The sequence below is a fragment of the Phymastichus coffea genome, unplaced genomic scaffold (genome assembly GCF_024137745.1).
Source record: "Phymastichus coffea isolate CEN01 unplaced genomic scaffold, Cenicafe_Pcof_1.1 PCOF00056, whole genome shotgun sequence".
Classification (NCBI taxonomy): domain Eukaryota; kingdom Metazoa; phylum Arthropoda; class Insecta; order Hymenoptera; family Eulophidae; genus Phymastichus; species Phymastichus coffea.
Window position 1 is genome coordinate 1608135 of NW_026706867.1, and position 27827 is coordinate 1635961.

Consider the following 27827-nt stretch of genomic DNA (forward strand, 5'->3'; position numbering starts at 1 on the left):
GAGATTAGTAATGAAACGGTAGAAGAAAAGATAATTGGTCAAAAAGAAGAGACGAATGACGAACAAGAAAAGAAAGATGAAAAGAAGATAAACGACCAAGAAGAACAAATAGTAGAAGAATCAAATGATGTCAAAAAAGAAAATGAAATTATAAGTGATGAAAAGATAGATAAGACGGAAATGGAAAACGATGAAAAGAATGAAGATGAAATAACACATGATAAAAAGAAGGAAGAAGAAGTAGAAAATGATGAAGTGGAAGATAAAAATGACTTTGAAAAAAACATGCTAAAAGAAAAACTAATATATGCTGTTACAAAAGACGTAAACACCTTAAAATTGAAAGAAATCCATCAGTACCTTACTAGTATTTTGGAAACTATATACGAATCTGATGACGTAGTAGTTTTATATTACTTTAGGTAAGATTAATATTTTACTGTATAATTTTTAAGAATTTTTCAACGACTTATTTATAATATGTTTTTATTTGTCATATTTCAGAGTTCTTAAAAAATGCTTGCCACTCATGCAACAATACCTCAAATTCGTGCAATTCTACCTAAGTGAGCAGATAGCATCTTACCGCATCACCTGTAAAATTCTTTATATGCAACTCAACGTATTCCTTGACCTTGCCACCAACGGTTTTTGCACGCCAAAGGATCTAGATTTAGAACAAGAAAAAGATGGCGAAAAGTCATCAAACAAAGAAGGTGGTATGGGACTAGGAGATGGTGAAGGTGAAAAAGATGTTTCAGACAAGATCGAAACTGAAGATCAGTTAGAGGATGCAAAACCATCAGGTCAAGAGAATGAAAATCCAGATGACAAGGATTGTGCTGAGGAGGATAAAGGTATTGAGATGTCGGAGGACTTTGAGGGAAAACTACAAGATGTAGAGAAAGAAAAAAATGAAGATGGCGATCAAGATAATGAGGACGATGATGATATTGATAAGCAAATGGGAGATACTTCTGAGGGTGCTGACAAATTAGATGAACAGGTTTGGGATGATGAAGAGGAGGAAGAGCCTCAGGGAGAAGAAACTAATAAAAATGAAGACGAACTTGGCGATGGTGAAAGAACAGGTAATGCTTTTTATGTTGTTATAGATTTTAATGGTAATGAATTTCGTTTTGAATAATGAAGTAATTTTTTTATTCAGGAGAAAAAGAGTTCGGAGCTAAAGACGAACGTACAACCGAAGATTCCGAGGACAAAGGTAACAATGAAGAAAAAACTGAGCAACAAGAACAGAAGGAGATTAACGAGATGGAGGAGCCAGAGTATGACGAAGACCAAGTCAATCCTTATCATGGAAAACACCAACCTGAGCCAGAACCTGAACCGTTAGATCTACCAGAAGAAATGAATATCGACGACGATGATACTAAAGACGAAGAAAAACAAGATGAAGAGAATCCATTTGACATAGATAGGATGAAAGAAAATATGCCTCCTCCTGAAATCAAAGAAGGCGAAGAACCCGCTGTTGATGAAGAAATGAAAGAGGATAAGACTAAAAAGGACGACTCCAGTGATGAAGAGGATATAAATGACACCGAAAAAGCAGGTGATCAAACTAAACAAGACGAAAAGATTCAGGAAGAGACACTCGAAGAAGAGTCTGCGAAACAAGGGTCAGAACCATCTAAAGAAACTGAAGGTGAGGAGGAAAAGCCAGAAGAAGCAGAAAAGTTCGAAAATATAGCTGAAGAGAAGGCGGAACCAAGTGTCGATGAGGCAAGTAAAGAACTTGATGCTACTGAGCAAACAGACGAGAGGGAAGGAGGCTCTAAAGATCAAGTGGCCAGTAATGTTGAAAATAAACAAGATACAACTGAAGAATCAAATTCTGAAAACTGGCAAGACGAGAAACAAGATAAAGGTACTGGTCAGTCACAAGCAGAGCAGCATGATACTGGTCATTCGGGTTCATCAATGGAAAAGAGTGTTCCCAAGCCAACTCAAGAGAACAATTTTGAAGAGGTAACATTAATTTAATTTAATAAGTAGCTTTTTATTAATTTTTACTAGTAATTAATATTTTGAAACGGACATATGAATGTTTGCAGCGAGAAAAACGAAAACATCCAGGACAGAGTGATGAAACACATACTCTAGCTGAAAAAATAGAACCGGACAAGAAAAAGTTGAAGACAATGATTCATGCTGAAGAACAGTTGCCAGATGAGGACAATAACGAAGAAGGAGCAGAAAAGGAAAAAGGAGAAGATCCCGATATGTGTCAACACGTTAAAGAAAAGGATAAGTTCGATCATTATGCAATGGACGCTGCAACCGAAGAACAGTCTAAAGAGCAAGCTTCAAATATGGAACAACATGAAGAAATTTCTGAAAAAGAAGAAGATAAAATGGATATCGACATGCATGAAGATACCGAGATCATAGAGGATGAAACTGTAGCGAAACAACATCCTGAAAAGTCGCCCAACGATGATAAAAACAAAGATAAACAAGAATCTAAAGAAAAGGGTAAACTTTCAAAAATTATTTTTAGACAAATTAATCATTTCTTTAGGAGTAACAAATTATGCAAAATATGTTTACTTTTAAGGTCGAGCAGATGATGGACAATTGGAAACAGTTGTTGAGATCGAGGGTGAAAATACAGAAACTACGACAGTTTCACGAGGTGCAGAAACGGCCTTCTTTACAAATTTAACCGATTTTGACAATGAAACACTATTAAATCGTCCGATGGAAGAGCGAAGACAAGAGGTAGAAAATATGCTGAGTCAGTGGACACATGTACCGACGACAGAAGAGGCAACTGTAGCTTGGAATACCTTGAGTTCTGTGACTGATGCCGCAGCTCGCGACCTATCAGAAAAATTAAGATTGATACTAGAACCTACGCAGGCTTCGAGATTGAAAGGCGATTACCGAACTGGTAGGAGAATAAATATGAGAAAAATCATTCCCTACATTGCTAGTCAATTTAGAAAGGATAAAATTTGGATGAGACGAACAAAACCATCCAAAAGAGATTATCAAATTGTTTTGGCCATTGATGACTCTAGTAGTATGGCCGATAATCATTCCAAAGAATTAGCCTTTGAATCGTTGTCACTTATAAGTAAAGCAATGACGTATTTAGAAGCTGGACAACTAGCTGTTCTTAGTTTTGGAGAAAAATCTACAGTTGTACATCCATTGGGAGAAACATTTAATGAACAAAGTGGATCAAGGTATAATTCAATAATAAGGCTTTTACACGTCAGAAATATATAGAGGTATAATTCATTTTTTTATATTTTTGTTTTAGATTAATGCAAGAAATGAGGTTTGAACAAAAAGAAACTAAAATTGGCCAGTTAGTGAATGGTGTCGTTGATATGTTAGAAGAGCAAAGTAATTCCACAAACAACGCAAAACTACTTCTTGTTTTATCAGATGGACGAAATATTTTCTCAGAGGGTATCGACACGGTTAATCGAGCTGTTCGTAAAGCCCGTTTAGCAGACGTTTTCTTGGTTTTTATTATAGTAGATAATCCTAAAAATAAGGTAAATAGAATACAGTTTTCTTTTTTACTTTGTAATTAATTTATTCCATACTTATTGAAAAACACATTCTCTTTACAGGATTCAATCTTAGATATAAGAATGCCAGTTTTCCGAGAAGGGAAATTAGTTGGCATTAATTCATATATGGATAATTTTCCGTTTCCATTCTACATGATATTAAGAGATATCAATGCGTTACCTGGTGTTTTGAGTGATGCTTTGCGACAATGGTTTGAAGTAGTTGGTAAAATTGACATTTAATTAATCCAAAGAAAACTGGCATTCATTATTCCAAGAAGAACTAGTATTTGCTGTATTTTGTTATATTGTATATATATATTTTTTTTGATTTGTGAATGTAAATAAATAGTTTTTCTACCTTCTAATTTTACTTATTATATTCCAGTTTTCCTTATTGGCCTATCATGTTCCACTAAAAGGTTTTGTGTGGATCGTTGTAAAACTATCTTTTTATAACGAAGCTACTAAAAATTTTATACATAAAAAATAGTTTTTAACTATCAGAAATTTGCCGTGATTTGTTTGAACAGCAATAAGCTTATATAAATAAATAGGGTTTAATTTATAAAGAAATTTTATAGAATTGTATATTACAATAAAGTTTCAAAAAATTCATTTTTGTCAATTTAGAAAAATTGAAGTTGTTCAAATATTAGCGACTTGAACGCCATAACACCAGCGCTGATATAGTCACATGGTTTCCAAAACACTACTTAACCTCAAAACTGATCGTTTATTAAAAAAAGCAGCTGTAAGAAAAATGATTGTATTTTTATGACATTTTAAAGGAATAATAGAATTTAAATTAATTTGTAATGATTAATTTTGTACATAAGTAGAATAAAACAAAATGAATATCTTACGTCAGCTGAGTCTTACGCCCAATATAGTAAGAAACTTAATTCAAACAAGAAATTATGCAGTTCCAAAACTTCCAGTAGAATGGATCGAACCAGAAAAAATATCATGTATTGACCCAAGAAAAAGTGGTGATGGGGGATTAGAATTGAACATTAAGCCAGAAGATCCTATAAAATTCTTTGAAAAATCAGAAGAGCTTAAAGGGTAAGTAAAATATGTAGTATTTTAATACGTATTGTTTATAATATATTATAGGTCATATGTTCCCTGAAACATCAATAACTTAATTTATTAAAATATACTGATCAATTGATATTTATTTTATATTACAAAACTATAGGAAATTATACTTAAATTAAGACCATACAAATTCGACTTTTTTTTATAAATGTAAAGTAATTTGATTACAGAGCTGATAGTATTGTCAAGAAAATATTTTCTATCAATTTCAACAATAGAAAGTCTACTGTTTATCTTCAAAAAGAACGTGCCATACAATTAGTTCAGCGACATAGCCACGATCGAGGTTCTATGGAAGCCAAGAGTATGTAATTTTTTAATTATTTGGTTATATTTGAATTTTATATACATACACGTATAAACATATAAACATGTACCTATAAATATGATGGTTCTTCAAAAATTATCATCTTTAAAAATTTTAAATTGGTCCTCTTACCATTTAAAGTGGTTGAAATTTAATAACCATTTGTTTTTTGTTATATTTGTTATAAATTATAGTTGCAAAAATGACAGTCAGAATTTTACAATTGCAAGAGCATCAAAAAATCTTCTGGCAAAATAAGAAAACGAAACGAATCTTAAAAGAGCTAATTGACAAAAGAAATAAATGTTTGAAGTTTTTGAGAAGACAGGATTACCCACGATTTGAATTCTTACTTGAACGTCTCAATCTTATATACAAGCCATGTCCTGAGTAAGTTGAATAATGTTATAAGAGGGCAAATAGATTTTGTACAATTATATTCTAAATTTGCTGAAACTTATTTTAGAGACAAACAACCACTTGACTATAAATCGTGCACGACGCGATTAATGGAAAAGTATTGTGACAAAATAGTAAAGGAGAAACTGGCTAACTATAGGCAAGAATTAGAGTCTCAACAGGCTAGTTTTTTCAAAGAAAAAGCCGAAAAATTAGAATTCATAAGAAACGAAGAGATCGCTTGCGGTGTCACGCCTACGATTAGTGAGGAAGAAATTGAGGCAGCCAAGCAAAAAGCTGCGTCATTTGTAAACTAAATTTATGACATATCTTTATATTAAAAATAAAAGTTAATACAAAATTACCATGATTGGTATATTCTGTCTTTTGTAAGATCAAAAGGATCGCACCTTTCGTTATAATTTATCACATAGTGTTGATCAATTGTTGCTGAAAGAATTAAGAGTTTATCATAAAAGTATTATTTATTAAAGTATTAATTTATGGTTTTTGTTCCGATACAATGTCCTGATTTTTATTACATTAGCATACACAATAACAAGTAATATAATTAACGTGACGCAAGCTTTAAAGGAGACATAAAATCAATGTTTTAAAAACAACTCTTTTTCGAGATAGTATTTAATAATAATGTATTTATTTCGGTTTTTCTAGATGACTGTTTCTTTTGTGTCGATTTATTTCCCGTATAAACTTTATTATCCATCCAATGGTTTATTCTCAATAATATAGACCATATAAGTTTTGAAGTGCATAGTAACAAAGAAAACTGATTAGAAAATTTTTAAATAAAATCGATTTTGTATTTAATCCCGAATCCGCTTTCTACTTTTGGAAATGTCTCTGGGCATAAATATTTAATCACGCAAGCAGTGACGCATTATATAATTTTATTCAAAAGTATTTATGAGAAAAAATTGTGATTTTGAAAGTTTGATGAAACCGACAAACAGTCACAACAAAAATCCTGTGATGTGCCTTGGCAAAAAGAGTGAAAAGTTTGATATTCTCAAAGGCAAGCTTCGATGACTTATTTATTGAAAGTATTGCAATGAAAACTTTAATCTGAAAGTCTGCGCATACAATAACTATAATTTGGAAAAAAATCAACCTTAACAAACTATATTGTAATAAGGTGAGAACAAAATGTTTTATTATACTTCTTGAAATGCTCATAGACTAGAAGAATATAGATTTTATAATAAATTGATTTGTTCGGTGACAAATTGATGCCGAACCTGTTAAGAATATGTGATAATAATATTACTACAACTATTTCATGACTTTCTTCATAATTTACTAAGATTTTATTGACAGTGTATATCCTTACTTCGCGCTAGCAGAAGAATTCCAGATACTCTTCATTGTTTGTTGAGTTAAGAGGACAATTTATAATTACTTCAACTTGTTAGCCGATTCATCGGAAAGGTAATACGACAATAATACCGACATTGAGATGTAACATTTATCGAAGAAATCCATAATTTTCACGTGCAGAGAAATATCCTGTAGGCGAATAAGTCGTAGCAATGGATAAAGATGCCAGTATCGTAGCTTTTTAATAATTAGTTTCGTAATGATACTACATAACATCAAATACTCACATTATTCTATTATTTTGCGATTACTTATAACTGTATTGTACACTAGTCTTCATTTAATTATCCAAAAGCTTTAATTGTTTCTTGATAGTCCACATTTTCGCCAGTAATGCTATAGGTATATTAATTGTCAACATATTGCCAATGAGGATACGGGTTTAAATAAAAATGTAGAATTCAGGTTTTTCGTTACATATCGAATGTCTACTTGATTTAACGAGTCGTGCCATCCCAAAAAGTTGGAACGAGTCTTCCAAGATACACTGATATACGTATGTTAAATAGAAATGAGAATCTTAGGAAACGCCCAGGTTGATATGTGTGACACCTGTCAACTTTATTTTTCGTATTGAATATGAAAGTTAAAATGAAAGTAATCATATGCGTTTTTTTTGTTGACACATCAATCAATCTCGTCGCAGGCTAGAGCATTGATATCGCCGATGAACAGTTTCTTATAAAAGTATGCAACTGGTTTAGAGGTCGCTTATGGCAATGCTAGAGAAGTTCCCGTCGGACAAGGTGAATTTTTTCATCCGCAATCGTCGATACTTTCCTCAGACCAAGCGTCACTAATGCGTGTACACATTCGTACTCGGATTTTCTTTTTCAATATTTATACACCGGCGAGTTTTTTTCCGCGGCAATAATCGTTGCATTCTCGACGTTTGCAACAGAAAGTAGACGAACCGAGCTCGCGCGTTTGTCGCGGCAAACGAAATTTAATTTGCCTTCGCGTGCGCCGATGATTAATCGTCGAGTCACATTAATTGACTGTAATTGAGGTTCCAAGCGAAGCGGCGCGGGGCAATTGCGCGCGAAATATAACGGGCGCGCGCGAGTGAACGCGCGCGATTGTATTGTACATAGGTACATATAAAGAAACACGTCGCTTCGGCTGCATGTCGCATTATCGAATGGTGCTCCCGAGCGAGATCTTCGGAGCAACAGTGGAGAAATCGTGAAAACGCAACTGAAAGATCACTGCGTTCGACGAGATGTTGTTTCCCAAGGTAGAGAGTTTCAAATGTGCGTTTCAAATCGGTCGCTTGGTGCCCAATGTTGGCTTTCGGAAGTGGAATCTTGTCAAAATTTATCAATTAAGTATTACTCTTCGTGATTTTCACTTGTTTCAATTGCGCGAGTTCTGTGAAATTATTAGTGTTGAAAGAGTGTTTTACAAATTTTGTCCTTTCTTTTTTCCTGCGCAAAGTACATTGAAATTGAATAATTAATCCGGTAGATCTATATGCAACCAATTGCGTATTTCTTTACGAAACGATCGGAATACATAGTCGAGTACGAAGATGAACTTTACATTGTGTGATATACGATAACGCTTTGACCACAAAGTCGCATGTAACTAGTAATTACTTGGTATTAATACGTATATAGCTTGAACAACGATTGATGAGGAAAGGCTAACGCATAATATGAAATGGTCAAACATTACTTGTACTTGATTTTTATTATCCAAAAAATTCATTCGTACAATATTTAAAGTGTCGCAATTTTACTTTCAGGCAGTTTTTGTATTTCTTCTGAATGGAATTAGCCTAAGCGAAGTTTTATCACAGTGAGTTTTCTAATTCACCAATTCTAATTCTAATTCGAATTCAAAAATCCAACGTTATTTTCTTCTGCACGAATCAATTCAGGTATGGATACAAATCAGAAAGGATTAACAACGACCTTTGCAACACAAAAGCACTGCACGAAAATTATCGCGACGCAATCATAGTGTGCATCTCCAGTCCCAAGCCAAAAGTACAAAAGGTTGCATCGGCTTATGGTGCACGATACTATGCGTCTCAAAAAGCGTCCAACAGCTACGTCGTGCCTGCTACGGTGATTGCCGACAAACCTAGATCTTTCATCGCCACGCAACATGAGATTAGCAACAAAGATGCGGAGTTTACGGTGAGACACCGTTTTAACATTTGATATTTTAGGAAAGTGATGGAAGAAGCTGTTCGAACGATCGCCTTAATTCTCATAATAACATATTCTTAAACCATGTTATTTGATACTAAATTAAAATTCGAGAGAATTGTTATCGTTGAAAATTACACCTATAACTACGCGATGAGAAAAGTGTACAAGCGGAAAACTTTCCACTATGCGATTTAACGAACAGTTTCTCCGTTTTTCGTGGCTCCAATCTTTTGCGCTCTGAAGCAGAAATGGCGCGAAATCGACACACACACACGTAATAATCGTTGCGCGAGAAGTTGGAAATGAAGGTGCAGAGGGAAAACATTGTTCTCAAAAACCGATTGGAAACCAGCTAAACCGCAGCTCGTTAGAGCTTCGTATTTATTGGACGTGCGCCAATTTCCTCGCGGTGGCTCTTATCAATCAGCGCAAAAATTATGACGCTCAGAGTCGCATTCTGACGGGATAATAAACAGCAATTAGCCTTTCGCCTCGGCGGCGGCGTCTTGTTGTTACTTACGGCTTTCCCCGACGATAATTCACTTCCTTCCCCCCTCTCTGCCCTGCTTCTTACAGATTTATCCGAAGTACTCGTACAACTATGGTGTGCTCGACGGGAATACCGGAGACACAAAGGCAGCCTGGGAAGAACGCGACGGGGATACAGTACGTGGTGAATATTCGGTCGTCGAAGCTGATGGTTCCATAAGAACTGTCACTTACACGGCAGACGATCAGCACGGCTTCAATGCTGTTGTCACAAGGACCAAGCCAATGACGATCGTCGCTCAATCTGCAATCGTCAAGAACTTTTCACCATTTTCTATTTACAACAGAGCAAGACCTAGGCCTTGATACTCGATTGCATAATTATTTCATTCACCGAGCTGAGGGATCAATGCCAAGTCAAACTAAGACTTGTGTGCCACAGAGACTTTGCATATTTTTCTATTGGCCACATGCGGTTGAAATCGAGAACAGTCACGCATTTAATAAAAAACCGCACGTACGACGTTGCATAGAAATTCTGATCTCGTTAGGCCTATCAACTTGAAATTTATATTATTTAATTAGAATGAAAAACCTAGTTTGTCAAATAATCAAGAGTACAATCTAATTGGACAAAACGGTTTGGAATAAATGTAAGAAAGTCAACGTGTCAAATTGATAAAAAATGGTTTAATTACAATAATAAATTACAAGAAACAATTAAATATTAATTTACACGGTTTTCAATTCTGGTCCTACAGAAAACAGTTTTACATATCGTATAATTTTCAGATGCATAAATTCGAGGTAATTTATAGCAATTATATAACTTGATGCAGTTAGATTCAATCGCAAATTTTACACCATTTAACTTCCTTCGTTCGTTAAATAAGAAATTGTATTGTATATGTCATCATTGAAAGTTAGAAAAAAGAACAGAAAATTCCGAATGTATCATCAGCGTAAAATGTAAAAAATATATAAATAATCATCAATTCTTCTTCTCCTATCTATGACGTACTGTACTAATTCATCAATCAATTCGTCTATTAAAAGAAAGTACTAATTATTTTATTATGTATTTATGCCTCATTAATTGCTGAATTGATTGTATTTATTATAGCCCGTCTAGTCGTCTACAATCTATTTACCAACAATGAGACTTAAGCGCTTAGTGTTATACATTTTTTAATAGGTTTATTTTCAGGGTCCGCAACGCATTTACCAAACAATATTTTACAGTTGACATTGGACATTTTTACACTTGCTTAGCTACAGTTTATATCGAGATGTTAAAATAAATAAGTTACCGCAGACATTAAATATACATTACAGAAAAAGAAAATCAAGTGTACAATCAAGAACGATGGGTATACATCAAGTCGTTGCAGCCCCATCGATACGACATATGACCCTATATAGTTTCATAGATTTGACATTGGATGACGCTTTTTTTTATATAGTAATGTTCAATGGAAAGTGAACTATTTAACAAATTCATTCATAATGAAAAAGTGATTAAAAATCTTGTTTACCGATCCTACCTATTTCTCGATCTCTTACTACTACTCTTTTTAGCGCTATTCGAGGGTCTACTTTTATTGGCATCTTTACTGTTGTTGAGTCCATCTTTAACAGGTGTCGAACCATGATCTAAATTACCATTAGATATTGGTCCGTTAGATTGTATTGGAAATGAAGCGTTACTGTCTGTACTACCAAGGGAACCATTATTTTGGGTATATCCAGTCTGAGCTGACGTGTGATTTTTACCACTGGTTTCTTTACTATTGCTAGACGAAATTGCATTGGAATTATTGAAGTTGCAATTGTCCTCACTGCCACTATTTCCAATCTGCGATTCTGATTCGCTGTATCGGTCAACTAGAATCAGTTACTTTTTGTTAATAGCCAGACGCACTTACTTAAGAAGAAAGGAAACAGCAAATTCGCAGGCAGATTTTATAAAAAACGTGCAACAAATTTGATAGGCATATACTTCAAGTTATTCAAATATTAGAGTTAGTGTATATTAGCAAATTTTAGAATTGATATCACAACTTGAATAACTTTCTAAGCAAAGATGATAAACATCAACAGTTTTATCTATAGCCGTACATTACATTGCCAACAATTGTCACAAGAAGCAGGAGACAATTTTATAATAATGCTAATTGATAAATATTTAGAGAAATCATAAAATTATAATATTCTTCCAGTAATTTTGGTCATTGATAACCAGAAAACAGTACAATAAGGAGGAGACTACCACCACAATGTCAAGGCTGCATAACTACAGAGTGAAAAAATAAGAAATGATAATTTTCTTTAAAATAAAGATACGTATATTGATGAAAACGGACGCACCAGCATTCGACGTATTTGGTAAAAAGCTTGTACAATTACTTAAACCTCTCATTAGAGGTGAAGACGTGTAAACTTACATACTAATATAAAATAAAAATTAAGCCAAAATTAAAATTAGCACAACTTTTATACAATAACAAATACTAAATGTTTTACATACACCTACTTATAATATAAATAACAATTCAATTACACTAAACACTTTCACGCAATTGAACTAAAATACATTTGAATGCAGGTGCAAAATGATGATTACTAGGAAAAGAAATTACAAAAGAAAAAAGATACTGGTCAATTGGTACTATGATAGTGGTGAGTTTTAAAAGTTACGAATACCCATTTATATCCTTACTTTTTTCCTGTGCATTCTCTGCTAAACCGCTAACAGCCTGCAAAAGTAAATACACATAATAGAAATGCTTTTATAAATAATGGATCACTAACTAAATTTATCTATAAATTACAGCCATAGATGTTATAGATGATTTTGAAAACAGTCTTTCAGCCTCTTTGAACTTTCTATTTCGCTTGTCTGCTTTACTATTTGTATTTTTGTTACTCGCTAGATATCTATCCCATCCTCGTATAATATTGCCATATAACTGAGTATCTTCGAGGTAACTTCCTTCAAAAGCGTAAATTTGCCTTTCCAAATTGGCCAACGTTTCCTGGATAATACAATTTAGTATTCATGAATAAAAAAACAATTAAATTGTGGTAAATTTTAGTTTCATATGAGGTTAGTTTTCTACAAGAACCTAACCTTAGAAATATTTATATTCTTTCTAACATAATTTTTGACATATAATAAGTTGTATATATAGTAATAAAATTAAAAACCCTTGCTTATTTATTCATCTATTTATGGCAGTTAATGCATGCATAGACAGGTAAATGAGTAAAAACAATTGTTTACAGTCACTTACAGCTATTTCAGCCTTCCTTTTAACAAGCTCAGCTAGTTCTGACCTCAAATCAACTGATGACTTTGCAGTCATGATGAAATAAATTTTTTTCTTTTTCTATCGCAAAACAGTCTCGTACGACTACAAGCTTTGATAAACATGAAACTTTCTCGAATTCAACACCATATATTATATATTTTTGGTGGCCATTGCCGTTTGTGATGCTAAACAGTCGCCATTTTTCTGCAAAATGGACGCTTCCGCTTTTTTCCGCCGTAATTTAAATGTTTAAAATTTAATTGAATCAAGTCAAGTGTAAAGCAAAGCGATGAAATAAATTTGTACGGAATCATTTATTTTTAAATAAATAATATGCACACTACATTATGATCATTATAAAGATAGTTTATGTCTAATTACAATTCATCTATTTATTAATTTGCATGAGCGTGCGCATTTCATATAAATTTGTTATATTAAAAATATCAGGCTGATAACTATACGTGAAATGAAAATTTAACCATGCTAGATATTCTTAAATGAAATATAGGAATAAAGAAAGAATAAGAGTATCATAAATATTATATATACTTTACAACCATAAATATTTGTCTATAGAAATAAATAAAAATTATCTAAAAATAAAACTACTTCAATACTATTAAATTTTTACATTGAAATATGCAACATTCAGTGCGTTTCGTTGAACAGTATTAAGTAATTGAAACATTGTTCTGTTATTTCAGGATGAACGAAGCTGCGATAAATTTATATGAAATGCTAAGAAATAATTTGATTGTAATTAAATATATATAAAATCTTCAAAATACGATACAAAAGAAAAGTATGGCACATAAAAGTTAATAAACCTTGGAAGACTAAGGTTTTTCGTTACACACACAAACAAGATTGAATACTGCTTCTGACTAAGACAGGAGAATATGTCCTTATTGCAATTATTTGTAATGCATTCACGTTGAAGAAATCATAATTATCAAACCAGTCTCTAGCTACCACATACATATAGGAATAAAACACCGTAATAAATAAACAAAAAAGCGCAGGCATTGAAAAATATAAAAAAAGCTCTCGAACATCTCCTTTTACGAAAAACTTTGCGATAATCAGAAAATGATAAGAGGGTTGGTTCTATGATCGTATCTCAAAGTTCATCTTGGAAGCGTTCGATATCTTGCAAGTGGTCACCATAATCTGTAGCTTCACTACCAACAAAAACATCGTGATGTTCTAAAATTTCATCAAACGACAATCTGTTGTCGTGATCATCATCTGATGCAGCAAACAGATGATCCACTTCATCAGTGGCGATGTCTCTGTAAATTTTATGCACAAAGTTAGATGTCATATTTTCTTTTGAGAAATGAAAGCAGAAAAATTTAGTTGACTTACTCATTGCTGGGAATAATCCATGTATGAACTTCACTTATATCCAATTTACCATCATTATTTTTGTCATAAACATGATCAAATTTATCTTTCTCAATTAGAAGCCATTCTTTGTCTTGTCCTTCTGCTCTTTCACCTAGAAACTCTTGGAAGCTTATGAAAGAATCTTTGTCCTTGTCATAATCAACAAATGCCTGTTTTAAAATAACATCCAACATCCTAGGCGTTTCTTCTGGATGAGTATACGCCTTGAATTCATCTTCGTCTAAGTAGCCATCTTTATTTAAATCAGCAGCATTGAAAGTAGCTTTATCATTTTCAATTAGTTTGTCTTCTAAAGCTAAATCTTCTGGATCAGAACCATAAGTATCTTGTACAATTTCTTCCCAAGTCACTTTACCATCCTCATCTGAATCAGCATCCTCCATTCGGTCTTTAGATTCTTCATCAGAAAGCATTCTACAGTGAGAAATAGATTATGTTACTTTTGAATAAAGATAAAATATTATATTATATAATAAATGATAATCAAAATGTGCACTCATATCTAATAATGTACCATTAATATATTAAAAGCTATTATAAAATGTTATATAGAATTAGAAAAAGGAGAAAAATGAATACTTGTGATTCGTTAATAACTTACTTGAATGATCGTAAAATCCATGCTTTTAACTCATTCCTATCGATGTATTCATCCCCATTCAAATCCATTTTGTTTAATAGAATCTTCAAACGTCTTTTTGATTCTTCAATTGGTAGTTTATCAAATTCTTCTGCCTCTTTGACACTTCCTATATTAAAAATACAATTTCAGAATATTCAACAATGCAATATTTAGATATTGGAAATTTCACAGCATCATAATTAATACTATAAATTATAAAAGTACAAAGTACATAATTTTTAAACTTTGGATAAATTATTAGAATAAAATTTTATTGATAAAAATAGAACATTAAATTAGTTAAGTTTGATTTCAATAAAATAAAGCTTTGCTATTTTTAAGCTGTACTTTTACAAAGTAAACATTTCAAAAAAGCATGAAAACAAATATATTCTACCTTCGTAAAAGTTCAAATTCGACTTAAAACTTAATTTTAATAAAAATACTTTATATTTACTTACCTAGAATGGCCTCATGGTCAAACTCCTGATGATGTTCGCCGTGGGAATAGTGTCCGCTGTCTCGTGGACTAAAAGCTCCATCCTCCGTTCTCTCCTTGCTGTGGTGCTGGGTATGAATGTGCGCGGAGGCGGCTTGCGATTTTATAATGAAGTCCGCCAAACACATCAGTGAAACGAGAACAAGAAGACTGCACTCGGACAGGCGCATCTCTGGCGTATATAAACGGCAAACAAAAAGTAAAGAAGCAAAATGAATCAGAGATGCTCAAGTGCTTTTACGCGTCTGCACTTTGCTCAGCTCGCGAGCTACCCTAACCTACGTGACGTTGCTGATAAAGTGCCAGCGCGAATGTCGAACAGCTGATTTTTTTTAAACTCGATATGTATCGATATTAATGGGAGTATGTAAATCAATAGGTGGTGATTTTAGACGGTGGTTCCGAATATTAGATTAAATTTTGAAAATCATTGCCTTCATCAAAAAAACGGTACATGGAAATAGAATCATTAAAATATATTTACAATTTATTATATTCAGCCATGACATTTATTTTGTTTAAAAAAATTAAGCGGAAAATATTCCGTGAAATAAAAATGAAAGGTATTTATTATTTATAGATAATAAATTACAAAATTATTGACGACATTATTTCAATTAAAATTCACAAATTATAATTATGTAAATATATTTACATAAAACTGGCTTTAATGTCTGCTGTTACTTAATTACCATACAAAGATTTTGAATTGCACCACCTTCACCTAATTATGCACAATTTTAAAAAATTCATAAAATTGATTTTCATGAATATAGAAAAATGCCACTGCTCTACTTTACGGACAGTTGAATGCTTTTAGCGTATTTTAAACTTATGGTCGAATAAGAATTTAATTATAAACTCATTTGTTTGGATTAATAATTCTATTTCAATACTGTTTTGCTGTTAAACTCACTTATTTGTAAAATGTTATGGCTTTCGACGTGTTAGACGTTTGCCTTCCTAAGCTACACTGGCAGTGAAGAAGCTCACAAAGGGATCAAAGTTCGTGGGTTTTGCCACACAGTTATTTATGCACAAGCACGTTTCAATTTATAAGAGATCCTCTTGAAAAACCTTTAAACAACCTCTCATACGGGAGATGTCGTTATAATATTGTGAAAGAGCGTGCGTAAGATTTAACAATATATTAATTTGTTAATGCACATTTAACATTCGTTGGAAGAGCTTCCGATTTTATTGAAAGTCATTTCGCAAAGGTCCGTTGCTAGCTGTATGTTTTTCCTCCAAATTTTCGAGTTATAATAATAGTCTGTTAATTGTAAAAGGAAAAGCAGATATAGTATCTAAAATAATCGGAGCTTTGTGTGCACACGCGTCCGCATTAATAATAAAGAAAAAAAAGTTCCACCATGCACATATAACACGAGCTTGATAAAAATCGGATTTCAATTCCAACAAATTTCATAGAGTGGTCGGTCGCTTAAAACCGAAGGAGGAGGGGATCAAGCAACCTATATATCATAACGCAACGGACGTAATCTGGTTGTTCCTTCCGTCGATCTCCAAGCGTCAACCAAACGAAAATCCTGCTCACGCGTGCACCGCCAGCCACTCGCGAGAGCAAACACGTCAAATTGCTCGAGCTGCGCGTACAGTAATTTCGAGCAGCGACCTTTATAAAATATGGGAAGCAAGAAGACAGAAATAATAGGGATTATCGCACGTCGCGCGGGCGTCTGAACTTCATCCGTATCGCGGAGAGCTCGTCGCTCCGGGAAGAAGGCGAATGCTTATGAAATCAGCGTTACGCTGTAAAACTCAACGGAGCGTGAACGGGGGTCGACTCTCTCTCTCTCTCTCTCTCTCTCTCTCTCTCTCTGGCCACACAGCCACGACATACAGGATGTTCCGTGCCTTTCCGTGGTTTTTTCCCTACCCCTTCCTTGATTCTTTCCTTTCTCTCTCTCTCTCTCTAGGCGAGTTCTTTTTTTTCTTCGACCGCGATTGCTGAGAGCGCTCTTGTTTCTTGCTTTTTTTTCGTTGCTGTTAGATCTAACACTTTTTCAACACCTGCACGTCTACCTCGACTGAGCGAGTTAATTATCAGCAGGTAGATGGAAAAATAACTGTTTTGATTAAAATAGCCGAGTCGCGATAAGCATTAATTGAACAATTTATTATATTTTTTATAATTTTTTTTTTATAAAATGTCCACGGCATATATATTCTTTTAAATGTAGGTTCAATGCTGTTGGATCATTACAAATTTTTATTCGTGGTTATTGAATGTAGCGGTTGGCATTCAACGTAGTAACGAAGATGCTAGAGATGTTGCGGTATCGTAATTATTTTTAAATATAAGAATAAGTATATTTCTTCTTGGACGGTCTTACATTTAACAAGATTGTGCGGCATTGTGCAAAAACTTATTTACCAATTTGTAAGAGATACGGTGACCGCAGGGGAGTGTCGGAAAAATGAAAAATTTTGTGGCTACCGTTGGACGAGGTGCGTCTGTGTGTGTACGAAGCCACACGCTCGTGGGCGGAAGAGGTGAATTAGTTCTTTCTAAATCACAACCGACAACTGGCGCGCGGTGCTAGATTTGTCGCGTCACCGTTTCGCTTTGCTGCCTTTTTTTCCACTCTACAAAGCTCGATATAATGAGAAGAAGACAAAAACACGACGTCGTTCAAGACGAGAAGGGGACAGTTAGTGAAAAAAAAAAGAGAAACAGACACCGCTTAAACTTTAGCCAAGCGAGGAAATGAGACCAAGGGCCATTCACACTGACTTTGAACTCTGTTTCGAACGGACTTTTCGAGATCACATTTTTTTAGCACGAAGAAACAAAAAAATTGGTGTTCTTTCGATTATTAGAATGATTACGTTAATTTATAGAAATATATTAACAATTCAGTAACAAAAAATAAGACTCAACTTGCAATTGTATGTATATATATATACACGTATATACGTAATAAGAACTAAATTGTGATTTGAATCACTTGCTGTAATGTCAAAAAGTAATTTTTGTAAACTTTAAAATAATGTTTAAATTACGAAGATCATAATTAACGTTGGAATGACAAATCTATTAAAATTCACGAATGTAGATGAAATGTTATATTTGCGAAAATGAAACGTATCAGAATTTAACTACTGGATTAGATTTTTGCTTTTTACCAACGGTTATCAGAGAAATAATATGTAATAATCGACTGATGTTATTCAAGTGATAAGAAAATTGGCACCATATATATATAAATGATAATGGTATAAATAAATGATAAAGGATAAGCTCCATGATTATACTTCAAAATATCTTGCAAATAATCATCCCCGTGTAAGAAAGTCAAAATGGCCCAACATTGGCACAGCAACGTTAACCAAGACTGCCGGTACAGGCCGCCAGTGCTGGTCCAACGTCATCCGGGTAACGAAATGATAAGAATGGGCCAAGGTTATATTTTCAGTAGTGAGCCATTGCCGACTCATTGATCATGGCTCGGTACTGGTAACGCAATATTTGTTGTCATTGTCGGACAATCACACTATCAAACTAATAAATAAGAACGCATTTTTTAGCGTCAACGGTTTCTTTATTTATTATTGGATTATTTTACATACTACGATAAGTAGTACTACGGGATAAGTCAAGCGCATCAAGTTTTTTTATAAAAATATTGCCATTGTCGCTACAGCTGGTGCTCGACGATGAACAGAGAATTTTCCTTTTCAAGGATCTTGATTTTTTGAGATATGAATAACTGTTCAGCATTGCGTGGTATAATGTAAACTACTCGGAAAACACGATACTTATCATATATTTTAGGTTAAAATGTTATTAATATTCTTTATAAACATGCGCATCGTGATTAACGATTAGTATTAGGCCAGCGCCGGAAAACAAAAAATATTAAAATCGTTCAAAAATAGATTATTGGTACAGTATTGGCTGCCGGTGCTCGGACCATTCTTATCAATTCAATGTTGGCTCAAAGCCGGTCCAGTGCTTGACAAAACTAGGTTCGGTTGCCAGTGCTCCAACAGTATTGGGCCGTTTTTGCAGTCATGGCAATTCTTACACGGATTACCATCAGTATCTTGACTTATAAATACAAAACGTGAAGTTCAGAAATTTCGTTGAACGATTAATACAAGGGACTATAAAATAACTACGAATATAGACGTGGATGGAAATTTAATGAACAATTGAAATATAAGAAATTTTTTTACGACATTCAAAACCACGTGAATGTTAATTTCAATCATCGATGTGATTCTCATACTAGTTTTTTTATTTTCGCACGATTACACAACCACTTTCCGGGATAGAAGTTTTATAGATACGAAATTGTTTTTATCTTTCAAGCAAACACGCGAATATTTTTTACCAACAAATGCGATGAATCAGTAGTCGATCAAACCGCTGGTTTTTATTCTTCCGCCCATCCAAATCAACGAAATACCTTAGCCATCAAGATTCTTTAATAATCTCGCTCATTAGCTACACTTCCCTGCGCAAACAAAGCGCTCGAAGCACAAACATATCTAAAAAAAAAAAGATCGCGAGCAATGAGTGTCGGAAGAAGAGAAAGAAGCAAAAAAAAAAGAGTACGGCACGGTAGCTGAAGCCCATTACAGAAGGTGGGGGAGGAGAGTATAGCGCTCATAATTAGTCATAGTGCGATGCGCTAACAGCGGCTCTCTGCGCGAGTGCCCAGCGGCTACACCTGTCATGCGCTACTAGCGAGCACGAATCCCAGCGAGTCCCCCCTCTCTTGCTTATTTTTCTTCGCTCGCATCTAACGGGTGGTACGCGGATGCGTTTCTCTCTCTCTCTCTCTCTCTCTCTCTCTCTCTCTCTTTTTAAATTTTTTTCCTCTTCGGGAAATGACTATTTTTCCTCTCGAAGAAGTGTACAGCAGGTGTCCGGATTTTTCGGTCATACTCGAGTCGACGATAGTTGCCGCCGCCTTTTCTTTTTCTTCTACGGCGCTTGTGCAGAGGAAATCAATCATTCTTATCGAAAGGATCTGCTGTTGCTTCTGGCTAGATAGGCGTGGAAGTAACGAGCTTCCTTAATGACTGTACTTAACAATATGCGTTCTCTACTTACTCACCTTGTTTAACACTATGTCGAGCGTTGATTATTACAATTATCGCTAGTTGTTATATTCCAGATCGAATTGACATCAACCTTTCAATTATCATGTATAGTTATACTTTACTTTTTGCCGGAAAATTCCCTTAATAAAAAGTGATAGATACCATGTTGAACTATTTTATTTGTGATCGGATTAGCTGAGATGCGATCACGCGATATACTGCTATGTGGTGGCAAATAATTGTGTATGTATGCTTCTGAGTTGAGATATATTTATCATAATTGTTATGTCATTATGATTTTGAAGATAATAAAAATAAAGAAAACTAGGCTGCAGTTTTATTGTTTTAACACTGATTTTATGAAACTAGCAGCGTGTAAATCTTTCGTAAGTATAAGAGGTTATATGCTATGGAATTATTTTCTATTACAAATGAATGATCTGTTTTTTGAGTAAGATTGAACAAATGTTTGAATGTCGCAACTTTTATTCAAAGAATAGAACAAACGTTTATTAGTAATTTGACCTCTATCGTTGAAAAGTTAGTTGCAATCGATATTATAAGAAATGGAAAAGAAGACGATTATTTTCACATTTTAAATATCACTGAGAGCTTCGATGTTTATAATACGATCCACACAAAGACTGTATGCCATTACCACTGATCGTTAAAAAGCAACAGCCACAGTTACGAGGACATTTGCTTTCGCGTCGATTCTTCGCTGCGTCCTCGTTGAAAATAATATTGGTTCACCACTCGGAGATACCGGTGATGCTTCCATACAACAAATGTCATTTGTCGACCGTGTTTCACGTGAGTTTCGTGATCCACTCGGAATTCCAATCGCCTTTCACTCTTGAAAATCTACGTTAATTTCAAGCATCTTCTTTTTCTCCAAAGAGAAAAGAAAAATAGATAAGGAAAGTCAGGTTGCTCTTCGGATTTTCGGAGATGCGTCTGCGATGCATACGAAATATCAAGCTACGCAAGCGATTCACGTCGTCCCTTAACAGTGAAAACGTCCTATTGTGAGAGGATAGCCCTCGATATTATACCTGTCGCGGTCGTGCGAGAGAAAGAGATTTTCAACGTTTGATAGTGGACGATTATATTTTGGCGGGCTTTTGTGTGCGTGGACGTGATACAATGGCGCTTCTTTTCGGAATTGTGAGCACGTTTTCATTATGTGATTCTGAAATTTACACTTGCTCCATGCTCGCGCCGCTTGTCATTTTTATTTTTTGTGTGCAAACATCGTCTCTCCATTGTGTGCTTTCTTTTCTTTCTTTATTTTGGAGTGCGTGTGAAAGTGTATCAAGTCTGATATTTCTATAGACATCACGACCATTTTTCAATTTACCGACTGCATTCGAAAGCTCTCTCTCTCTCTCTCTCTCTTTCGGACTCTTATTAATTTCTGATGGCATTTTGTTTCGCGAACTCAAACCGATATAAAATATTTCACAATAACGAAGAACAGATGCTCTCATAATAAACGGTCATCCCTCCGTATTAAGTCGACGTCTTTGTTATGTTATAATTGCAACAGAACTTCGTTTTAGTATACCATGTAAACGTTAACATTGTCTTTTCTCAAATGTTATAGTTATCCGATAAAAAAATAAGTTGCATTCTTCGGGCAGAGGCTTTTACAATAAATACGACAAGAACGAAAAGAAAGATACCAGTTACACAGACAGGGGGAGAGGAAGAAGAAGCAGAAGAAGAAGAGCATAGATGTATAATATGCAGAATTCTGCGGGCAGAGCCTGTACGTATAGGCAGAGCTGGCAAAGAGATAGCGGGGCTCCGCGGCGTAAGCTCCTCGGCGGTGCGGGGCATGTATATATATAAAAAGGGTTCCAGGTGAGAAGAGAGCGAGTGGCTCTGGCAGTGCATTATAAGCAGTGCTGGAACGGAGGTGGGAGCAAAGCGGCAGAGCGGATCGGGGGCGACAGGCGGCCAGCCGTATCTCCTGCGCAAACTCTCTGCCCGGCAAGAGAGAGAGAGAGAGAGAGAGGCATTTCCATTTCCATGTGTATTTATGCCCCCTTTTACCTACCTCTGCAGTTCGCCTCTCTCTCCCTTCCAAGGTATTCAGTCCCTTTGTCTTTTCACTCGCGACTCGACCTTTGTTTTCTACTCGAACGGCTTTTCCGGTGTGTGCCCACTGTCGACCATAACACTCTCTCCCTCTAAAGGCTTTATCTGCCTCGAGATTTGGACTTCTCGCGCGCGTCTGGTTTACCATGTACATGCCCTCGCCGCGCACGGAATGATTTGTCACAGTTCTCGTTTTCTTTTCCCTTTGTCGCCGCATCCGCGTTAATACGGCCGCTTCAGGAGCATCGCGCGCGACTCTCTCACGCCCGGCTGTATGACTTTTGAACGCGCGATGCTTTAGCGAAGGAATGCGTCAATTTTCAGACTACAATGCGCGCGCGCGCGCGCCTCGGAAGTTTTCTTTCGCGCGGTGGGAGTTTCTTGCGCGATTATTATTGGTATTATTCATTGTTCCCGAAGCAGCGGTGGCGCGAGGCACGCGGCTTAACGGGAGCGCGGTATCGAGTTATCCGCGAACATCGGCCCGATTCACCTTTGCTCGCGCTCATCGACGGAAAAGCTCGGCAACGCGCGCGAACAATACTTGCGCGCGCCAAGGCGCCGATGACTATCGAAAGCGAGGTAGGGGGTATCCCGCGCAGACGGACAAAACGAAGAGAGCGCCACCAGGAGAGGAGCACCGCCACGGCAGTTACGGATACGCGTATGCGTATATATCCGAGCGGCAATCGGACGAGACGGCACTTGCGACGCTTTACATGGGGCGGCAAGGCGCGTAACGTGCATTAATAGCATTTAATCGCGCGGGCATCCCCAACGTACGCGCGCGCGCAATCCGAGCACCTGTGCGCGCGGAGAGAAACGGTATTGTCGTATACGTACGACACCTGTTGCGCGCCTGGCGGGTTTCGCGCGCGAGCCCATGACGATCTGCCACGGACAGAGAGAACAAATTGACGGGGACACGCAAATTTCCTTTCGCTGCGCTCCTTTAACTTGTCGGCTTCGTTGTCGTGCTTCGGTTATCTCTTTGTTTTAGTTGCGCTAGGCGCCGTTCTATTGCGACGTTTATTACTATCGCTGATTGAACAGCTGTTGGAACTCCGGTCTGTATTGTGCTTGTTTTCCCGACAAATTCAACTCAACTCTGCGACGAGCAAATACAAAATACGCAAGAGCCGGCGAGAAAAATCTCAAGTCACTGTGCGTACGATGTAGATTAAAGTATTATCTAACGTGGCTCTTCTCGTATTTTCTAATATCGAGCGTTGGGAACATCAATGTTGGTAAAGCAAATAATTCAATTTTAATTGTAGCTCGTTGTGTGATAACAAGTTTATTTAGTTCTAGTAAGTCAGAGTTTTGTTTTATTTAGTGTTCGGAAAGTTGTGGCTTTTCCTTCGGTACGTCTGCCACCGCAAATGCAAAAATCCAAAAACAAATTGAAAGATCAATCATTGCATTCCCATGCTGCTTCGCGTTTCAACAAAACCAGTGTCCGACGTCGTTGAACTTGACTGTGACCTGAATTTCCCACGAACTAAATCAAGAGCGCACTCTATTTCCAAGCGGCAAAAGTAAGTGTATACATATATATATATAGAAGTAGGCAAAGCGAAGAAAACGATGATTTTGGCCGCTCTTCCGCTATGGAATAATCCGCCACTCGCAAACAGCGAGTAATAACGCGGAAAGAAAAGTATTTCAGTTATAAGCATGCTCGCAACCGTAAAACGGCAATGAGCGTGGCGCGGTGAGCTGCTTTTCTTGCACATTAAGAATGCATTAAGATCTACAAAGCTAATCTTTCCTTCTCTGTGGGAAATATACCCGCATCCTTACTTTTTCTCGCTCGCGAGATTTAAGTGGGTTGCAATCGTTGCTCTTCTCTCTCTCTCTCTTTTTCTCGCGCAATCTGCTTGTAGAATCTCGAATCATCAACGTCGATTAGAAGGTAATTTCAATGGCGAAGATGCTTTCCGAAGCAGCCGAACGCGCATAAAGCTTGACAAAAATCATTACGTCAATTTTAATTAGTACACAGAAAGCCTCTAACCACGCGCCGGTGGTGGGCAATTCAGCGTCGTCGCCAACAGAGAGAGAGAGAGACAGTAGAAAAGACGCGCTCTTCTCGCGAAGAAAGAGAAGTAGCTGCACCAAGTGAGAGGGTCTCTCTCTCTCTCTCTCTTTGCCACTATCAGATGTAAGATACTCGTTAGATAGTTCTGCTGCGCTCTGGCGAACGGGAAACGAGTCTTTCTTTTTTTGTTTTTGTAGATGACGATTATGCGGCTATCGAGTTTCTGCTTTACTTTTTCAAAGTGCGCTTTTTTTCTTCCACTTACAATTGAGTGGCGGAAAGCTTTTCGATTGACGTTTTCTTTTGCGAGACGAGCCACAAAGTCTTTTCCTTGAAGGAACAATGATGGCGGTGACCCAGATGACGAGGCTTTTAAATGAGCGACGCTGCAAAATATATGATTTGCAATGAAAATAAATAAAATGGCATCGCTGACGTTGCGTTTTCGATTGATGAGTCCTTGTCACAATTATTCGCCAGTTACGCTGAAGCAACGTCAGGGCCTGCAACAATCGCAATGGAATACATACTCATGGGTTTCGAGCAACAGCATTACGCACTCATATCGGTCCTGACCAAATTCACGCAGGAGTGCATTATTATGTATATCGACGAAAGCGCGCGAACGCAAGGCAGAGAGAAGGCAACAAACGCTCTCGTGGAGACGAGGCTGAATGGTGCGTCTACGCGTGCACTTGAGTTGCATCAAAGTCGTTTTATATATTTCCGGAGCTCTCTGTTTCTCTCTCTCTCTCTCTCTCTCTCTCTCTCTCTCTCTCTCATGCTGGCGACCAGCCAGCGCTCTTGTTCCTCGAGGCTCTTGCGCCGTGACGAGTATAATTGTAGGAAGAAAGACTTATGTATATTGCTCTGGCCAAACAATTGTTTCAGTTTGGCTATTTTGGAAAGTCGTTTGATGATTTCAGCTAGCCGCGCTCGCTTATTTTAGAATAAACTTTGCGGATCCGCGGGTTCGAGGCACGTTTTATACGAGACGCAGCCGCATCGTCATAGTTCGCGTTTGCATAAACTTCGCGTGGAGTAATCGCACCGATTACCGAAGTACGAGCGACGGTGGCAACGCGTGCAATGCGCAGCAACCGTAGTAAAGTGTTTCTAGCGCAAGAAACGACGAATCACGCTGCCAGCGAAAATTCGCGAAGCATTTTTTTTTTCGCACGAAATTGGGAGTGGAAAATCAAGGCGCGCCGAAGAATCGAAAACTGAAATAGCGAGTTAACAGCATCGGGCCAAAATACACTCGCAGGATGGCGGATATTTGTCAAGGTGTCGGATGTGACACGGTGTTGATGTTTTCGGGACAAGGAAAGCCGAAGAAAAGAAAAAAAAATGCTGCCACGTCGACACGGTCTTAGGTGCGCGCGATATTTTCGACGAAGCGGCACATAAGCTCTATGAATAAACTATTACTCGTCATTGGCAAGACCGAGGGCATATCAATTTTACCTTGATTTAGTGCAGACTTGAGCTCTGGAGCGAGGCCAAAGTAACACATGTAATTCGGGGACCGATTTCAAAGTTGGACTGGGATTTTCGGCTAAGCGTGTCTGCTTTGGCGATTTATTAGCGTCACACGCGTGTTATATACGTATATTACCAGCTCGCTCGAACGTACATCGTGCAGCTTGGCTTGTTTACCCTTGTATACGCGTCATCTAATGACTCTATAAAAAGCCTTGATTTCGCGAGAAAATTGCACAATAACATTCGAAATAGTCGCTCCGTGACGCGCGTTATTTTCACGCTGGTATCGGTCAATTGAAGTGACGAAGAGTATCCCTTCGCGGCAAATAACTTTGGCATACGAAACAGCCAGAGGAGACAGTCGCTCGCGTCGTATAATAGAGCGAGCGACAAAGGGCACGAAAGCAATTTGTACGGGCATATGCGATTATTAATGTCTTTTTCTTGCTTTCTCGGTCTGCCCGCAGCATCGACGTACCGCAGCCAGGCGCAGCTCGCTAATGAATAAGTAGGAAGAAAATCCAGTCTCTCGCGTCATTGATCATTTTCTCCCGAGAGCGTATACGAGGCAGCACTGCTCCTAGCTGCTCCATTGACGATCATTAAGCCGCATCAATCCGTACGACCGCGATACAGGTTTCGGTATGTGGCCTGACAATTCAAGTTTCTTTCGTCGCCGCGTGCGCGTGTGACGTGAATCGCATTGACTTTGTTGCCGCTTTCATTTGTGCTTCGCAGCAACAAGCCGAGCTATTATAACAACGTGACATTGAGCACTTTACTTTGTACGAGCTGATAGACGATATTACTTCATTAATTTTATGCGCACTCCTTGACAAAAACACTCGTGAGAATGTATAGGTTTAAGGGCTTCTTCGCTCAGCGAAAAACTTGAGAGTAATTCAAATTGATTGACCGGGATCCATCGTCGTCGCAAGGTTGTTCGCTTGCGGATTTTACGCATACATTTTGAACGTTTGTTTGTTCTGCACACAATTCAGAAGAGATTACTGGATCGATTTTCAGCAGTCAGCTCTGATTTGTTTGTTATTAATGCGAATCACCTGTGCTATTTCACACTCTCTCTTTCAGATAATGTATTTTGGCCTTTGTTACTTTTTACAGGCCTATTTCAACATTTGCTTCGTACAAGCATTCAATGTGTATGTGATTAATTCAAAAACAACCATCATAATTTCGAGATAAAAATCAAAGATACATCTAAGTAGAAAGAAGCAGCGTCGAAAAACGAAGAGAGGAAATTTCGCACATCTCTTCCGAATCGTACGCAGAGCAAAACTAATTTTCGTCAATTTTAATTGCATTAGTAAAATAATTAGTTTTGTTGACTGTAAAACCTTAGTCAGATTATCTCGTGAAACATTGGTATCTCCGTACTTAAATATTCGTCCGTGATCAATTAAATACAGTGAAGCGCGGCGAGAGGCGAAGGAGAAGCGCAGCCAAACCATTTGAAATGTAACAAGTGATGAAGTTCGTGCGGGGGTGATATGGTAGAAACGGACGATGGTGTGGCAATAATAAAGTCCGGCATCGCGTCGTCACGCCGTCGTAGCCGCGCGACGGCAGCGGCGGCGGCGGCAGCGGCGGCAGCGGCGGCTCGCGAGCGTCCGGTTAATGCACCTGCGGCGTGGCAGTCGGTGCGGAAAGAAGCGCAATAATTATGGCCCCGCGCGCGCATTTTGCGCGATGAAAACGGAGAAGTCATGAATGCGCGCGCGCCCGTACTGTACACTCATTAGATCGCTGCTGCTTCTGCTTTTGATGCTCCGATTGAGACGCGCGCACGCGGATGCGCTTCGTTGTATGGATAAGCCTCGGATTCTTTTTTTCTCCTCCTGGCAATTTA

General features: G+C 37.0%; 5 protein-coding genes across 6 annotated transcripts in view; 3 read left to right on the forward strand and 2 right to left on the reverse strand.

The window, feature by feature from the left end:
* Nucleotides 1-4005, forward strand: part of LOC131666142 (midasin) — a 92945-nt gene extending 88940 nt beyond the window's left edge. Inside the window, exons 23-30 of the mRNA XM_058938552.1 lie at nt 175-422; nt 505-1091; nt 1169-1992; nt 2079-2499; nt 2582-3215; nt 3293-3533; nt 3612-3861; nt 3940-4005. Of these exons, the coding sequence (XP_058794535.1) occupies nt 175-422; nt 505-1091; nt 1169-1992; nt 2079-2499; nt 2582-3215; nt 3293-3533; nt 3612-3794 (3138 nt within the window). The 3' untranslated portion in view covers nt 3795-3861; nt 3940-4005. The remainder of the gene's footprint in view (nt 1-174; nt 423-504; nt 1092-1168; nt 1993-2078; nt 2500-2581; nt 3216-3292; nt 3534-3611; nt 3862-3939) is intronic.
* A 245-nt stretch (nt 4006-4250) lies between these two features.
* LOC131666114 (small ribosomal subunit protein uS15m) lies at nt 4251-5835 on the forward strand. Of its 2 annotated transcripts, none has more exons than XM_058938507.1 (5): nt 4251-4305; nt 4394-4619; nt 4826-4959; nt 5157-5352; nt 5429-5835. In XM_058938507.1, the coding sequence occupies exons 2-5, from the start codon at nt 4405-4407 to the stop codon at nt 5676-5678; spliced, it is 795 nt and encodes a 264-aa protein (XP_058794490.1). In that variant the 5' UTR covers nt 4251-4305; nt 4394-4404; the 3' UTR covers nt 5679-5835. The 2 variants fall into 2 exon arrangements, with proteins under 2 accessions (XP_058794490.1, XP_058794491.1); XM_058938508.1 differs by having other exon boundaries at nt 4286-4305; nt 4391-4619.
* Nucleotides 5836-7848: 2013 nt separating this feature from the next.
* On the forward strand, nt 7849-9782 carry LOC131666120 (cuticle protein 21-like). Its single transcript, XM_058938517.1, has 4 exons — nt 7849-7996; nt 8507-8559; nt 8642-8903; nt 9495-9782. Exons 1-4 carry the CDS (start codon nt 7982-7984, stop codon nt 9771-9773), a joined length of 609 nt encoding a protein of 202 aa, XP_058794500.1. The 5' UTR covers nt 7849-7981; the 3' UTR covers nt 9774-9782.
* A 22-nt stretch (nt 9783-9804) lies between these two features.
* LOC131666119 (chromatin modification-related protein MEAF6) lies at nt 9805-12988 on the reverse strand. The gene is made up of 4 exons (XM_058938516.1): nt 12701-12988; nt 12239-12442; nt 12127-12163; nt 9805-11291 (listed from the first exon to the last, which is right to left on the reverse strand). The coding sequence occupies exons 1-4, from the start codon at nt 12770-12772 to the stop codon at nt 10948-10950; spliced, it is 657 nt and encodes a 218-aa protein (XP_058794499.1). The 5' UTR covers nt 12773-12988; the 3' UTR covers nt 9805-10947.
* A 136-nt stretch (nt 12989-13124) lies between these two features.
* LOC131666118 (reticulocalbin-2) lies at nt 13125-15543 on the reverse strand. The gene is made up of 4 exons (XM_058938515.1): nt 15215-15543; nt 14733-14880; nt 14090-14545; nt 13125-14013 (listed from the first exon to the last, which is right to left on the reverse strand). Exons 1-4 carry the CDS (start codon nt 15420-15422, stop codon nt 13842-13844), a joined length of 984 nt encoding a protein of 327 aa, XP_058794498.1. The 5' UTR covers nt 15423-15543; the 3' UTR covers nt 13125-13841.
* Between the last annotated feature and the right edge of the window lie 12284 nt (nt 15544-27827).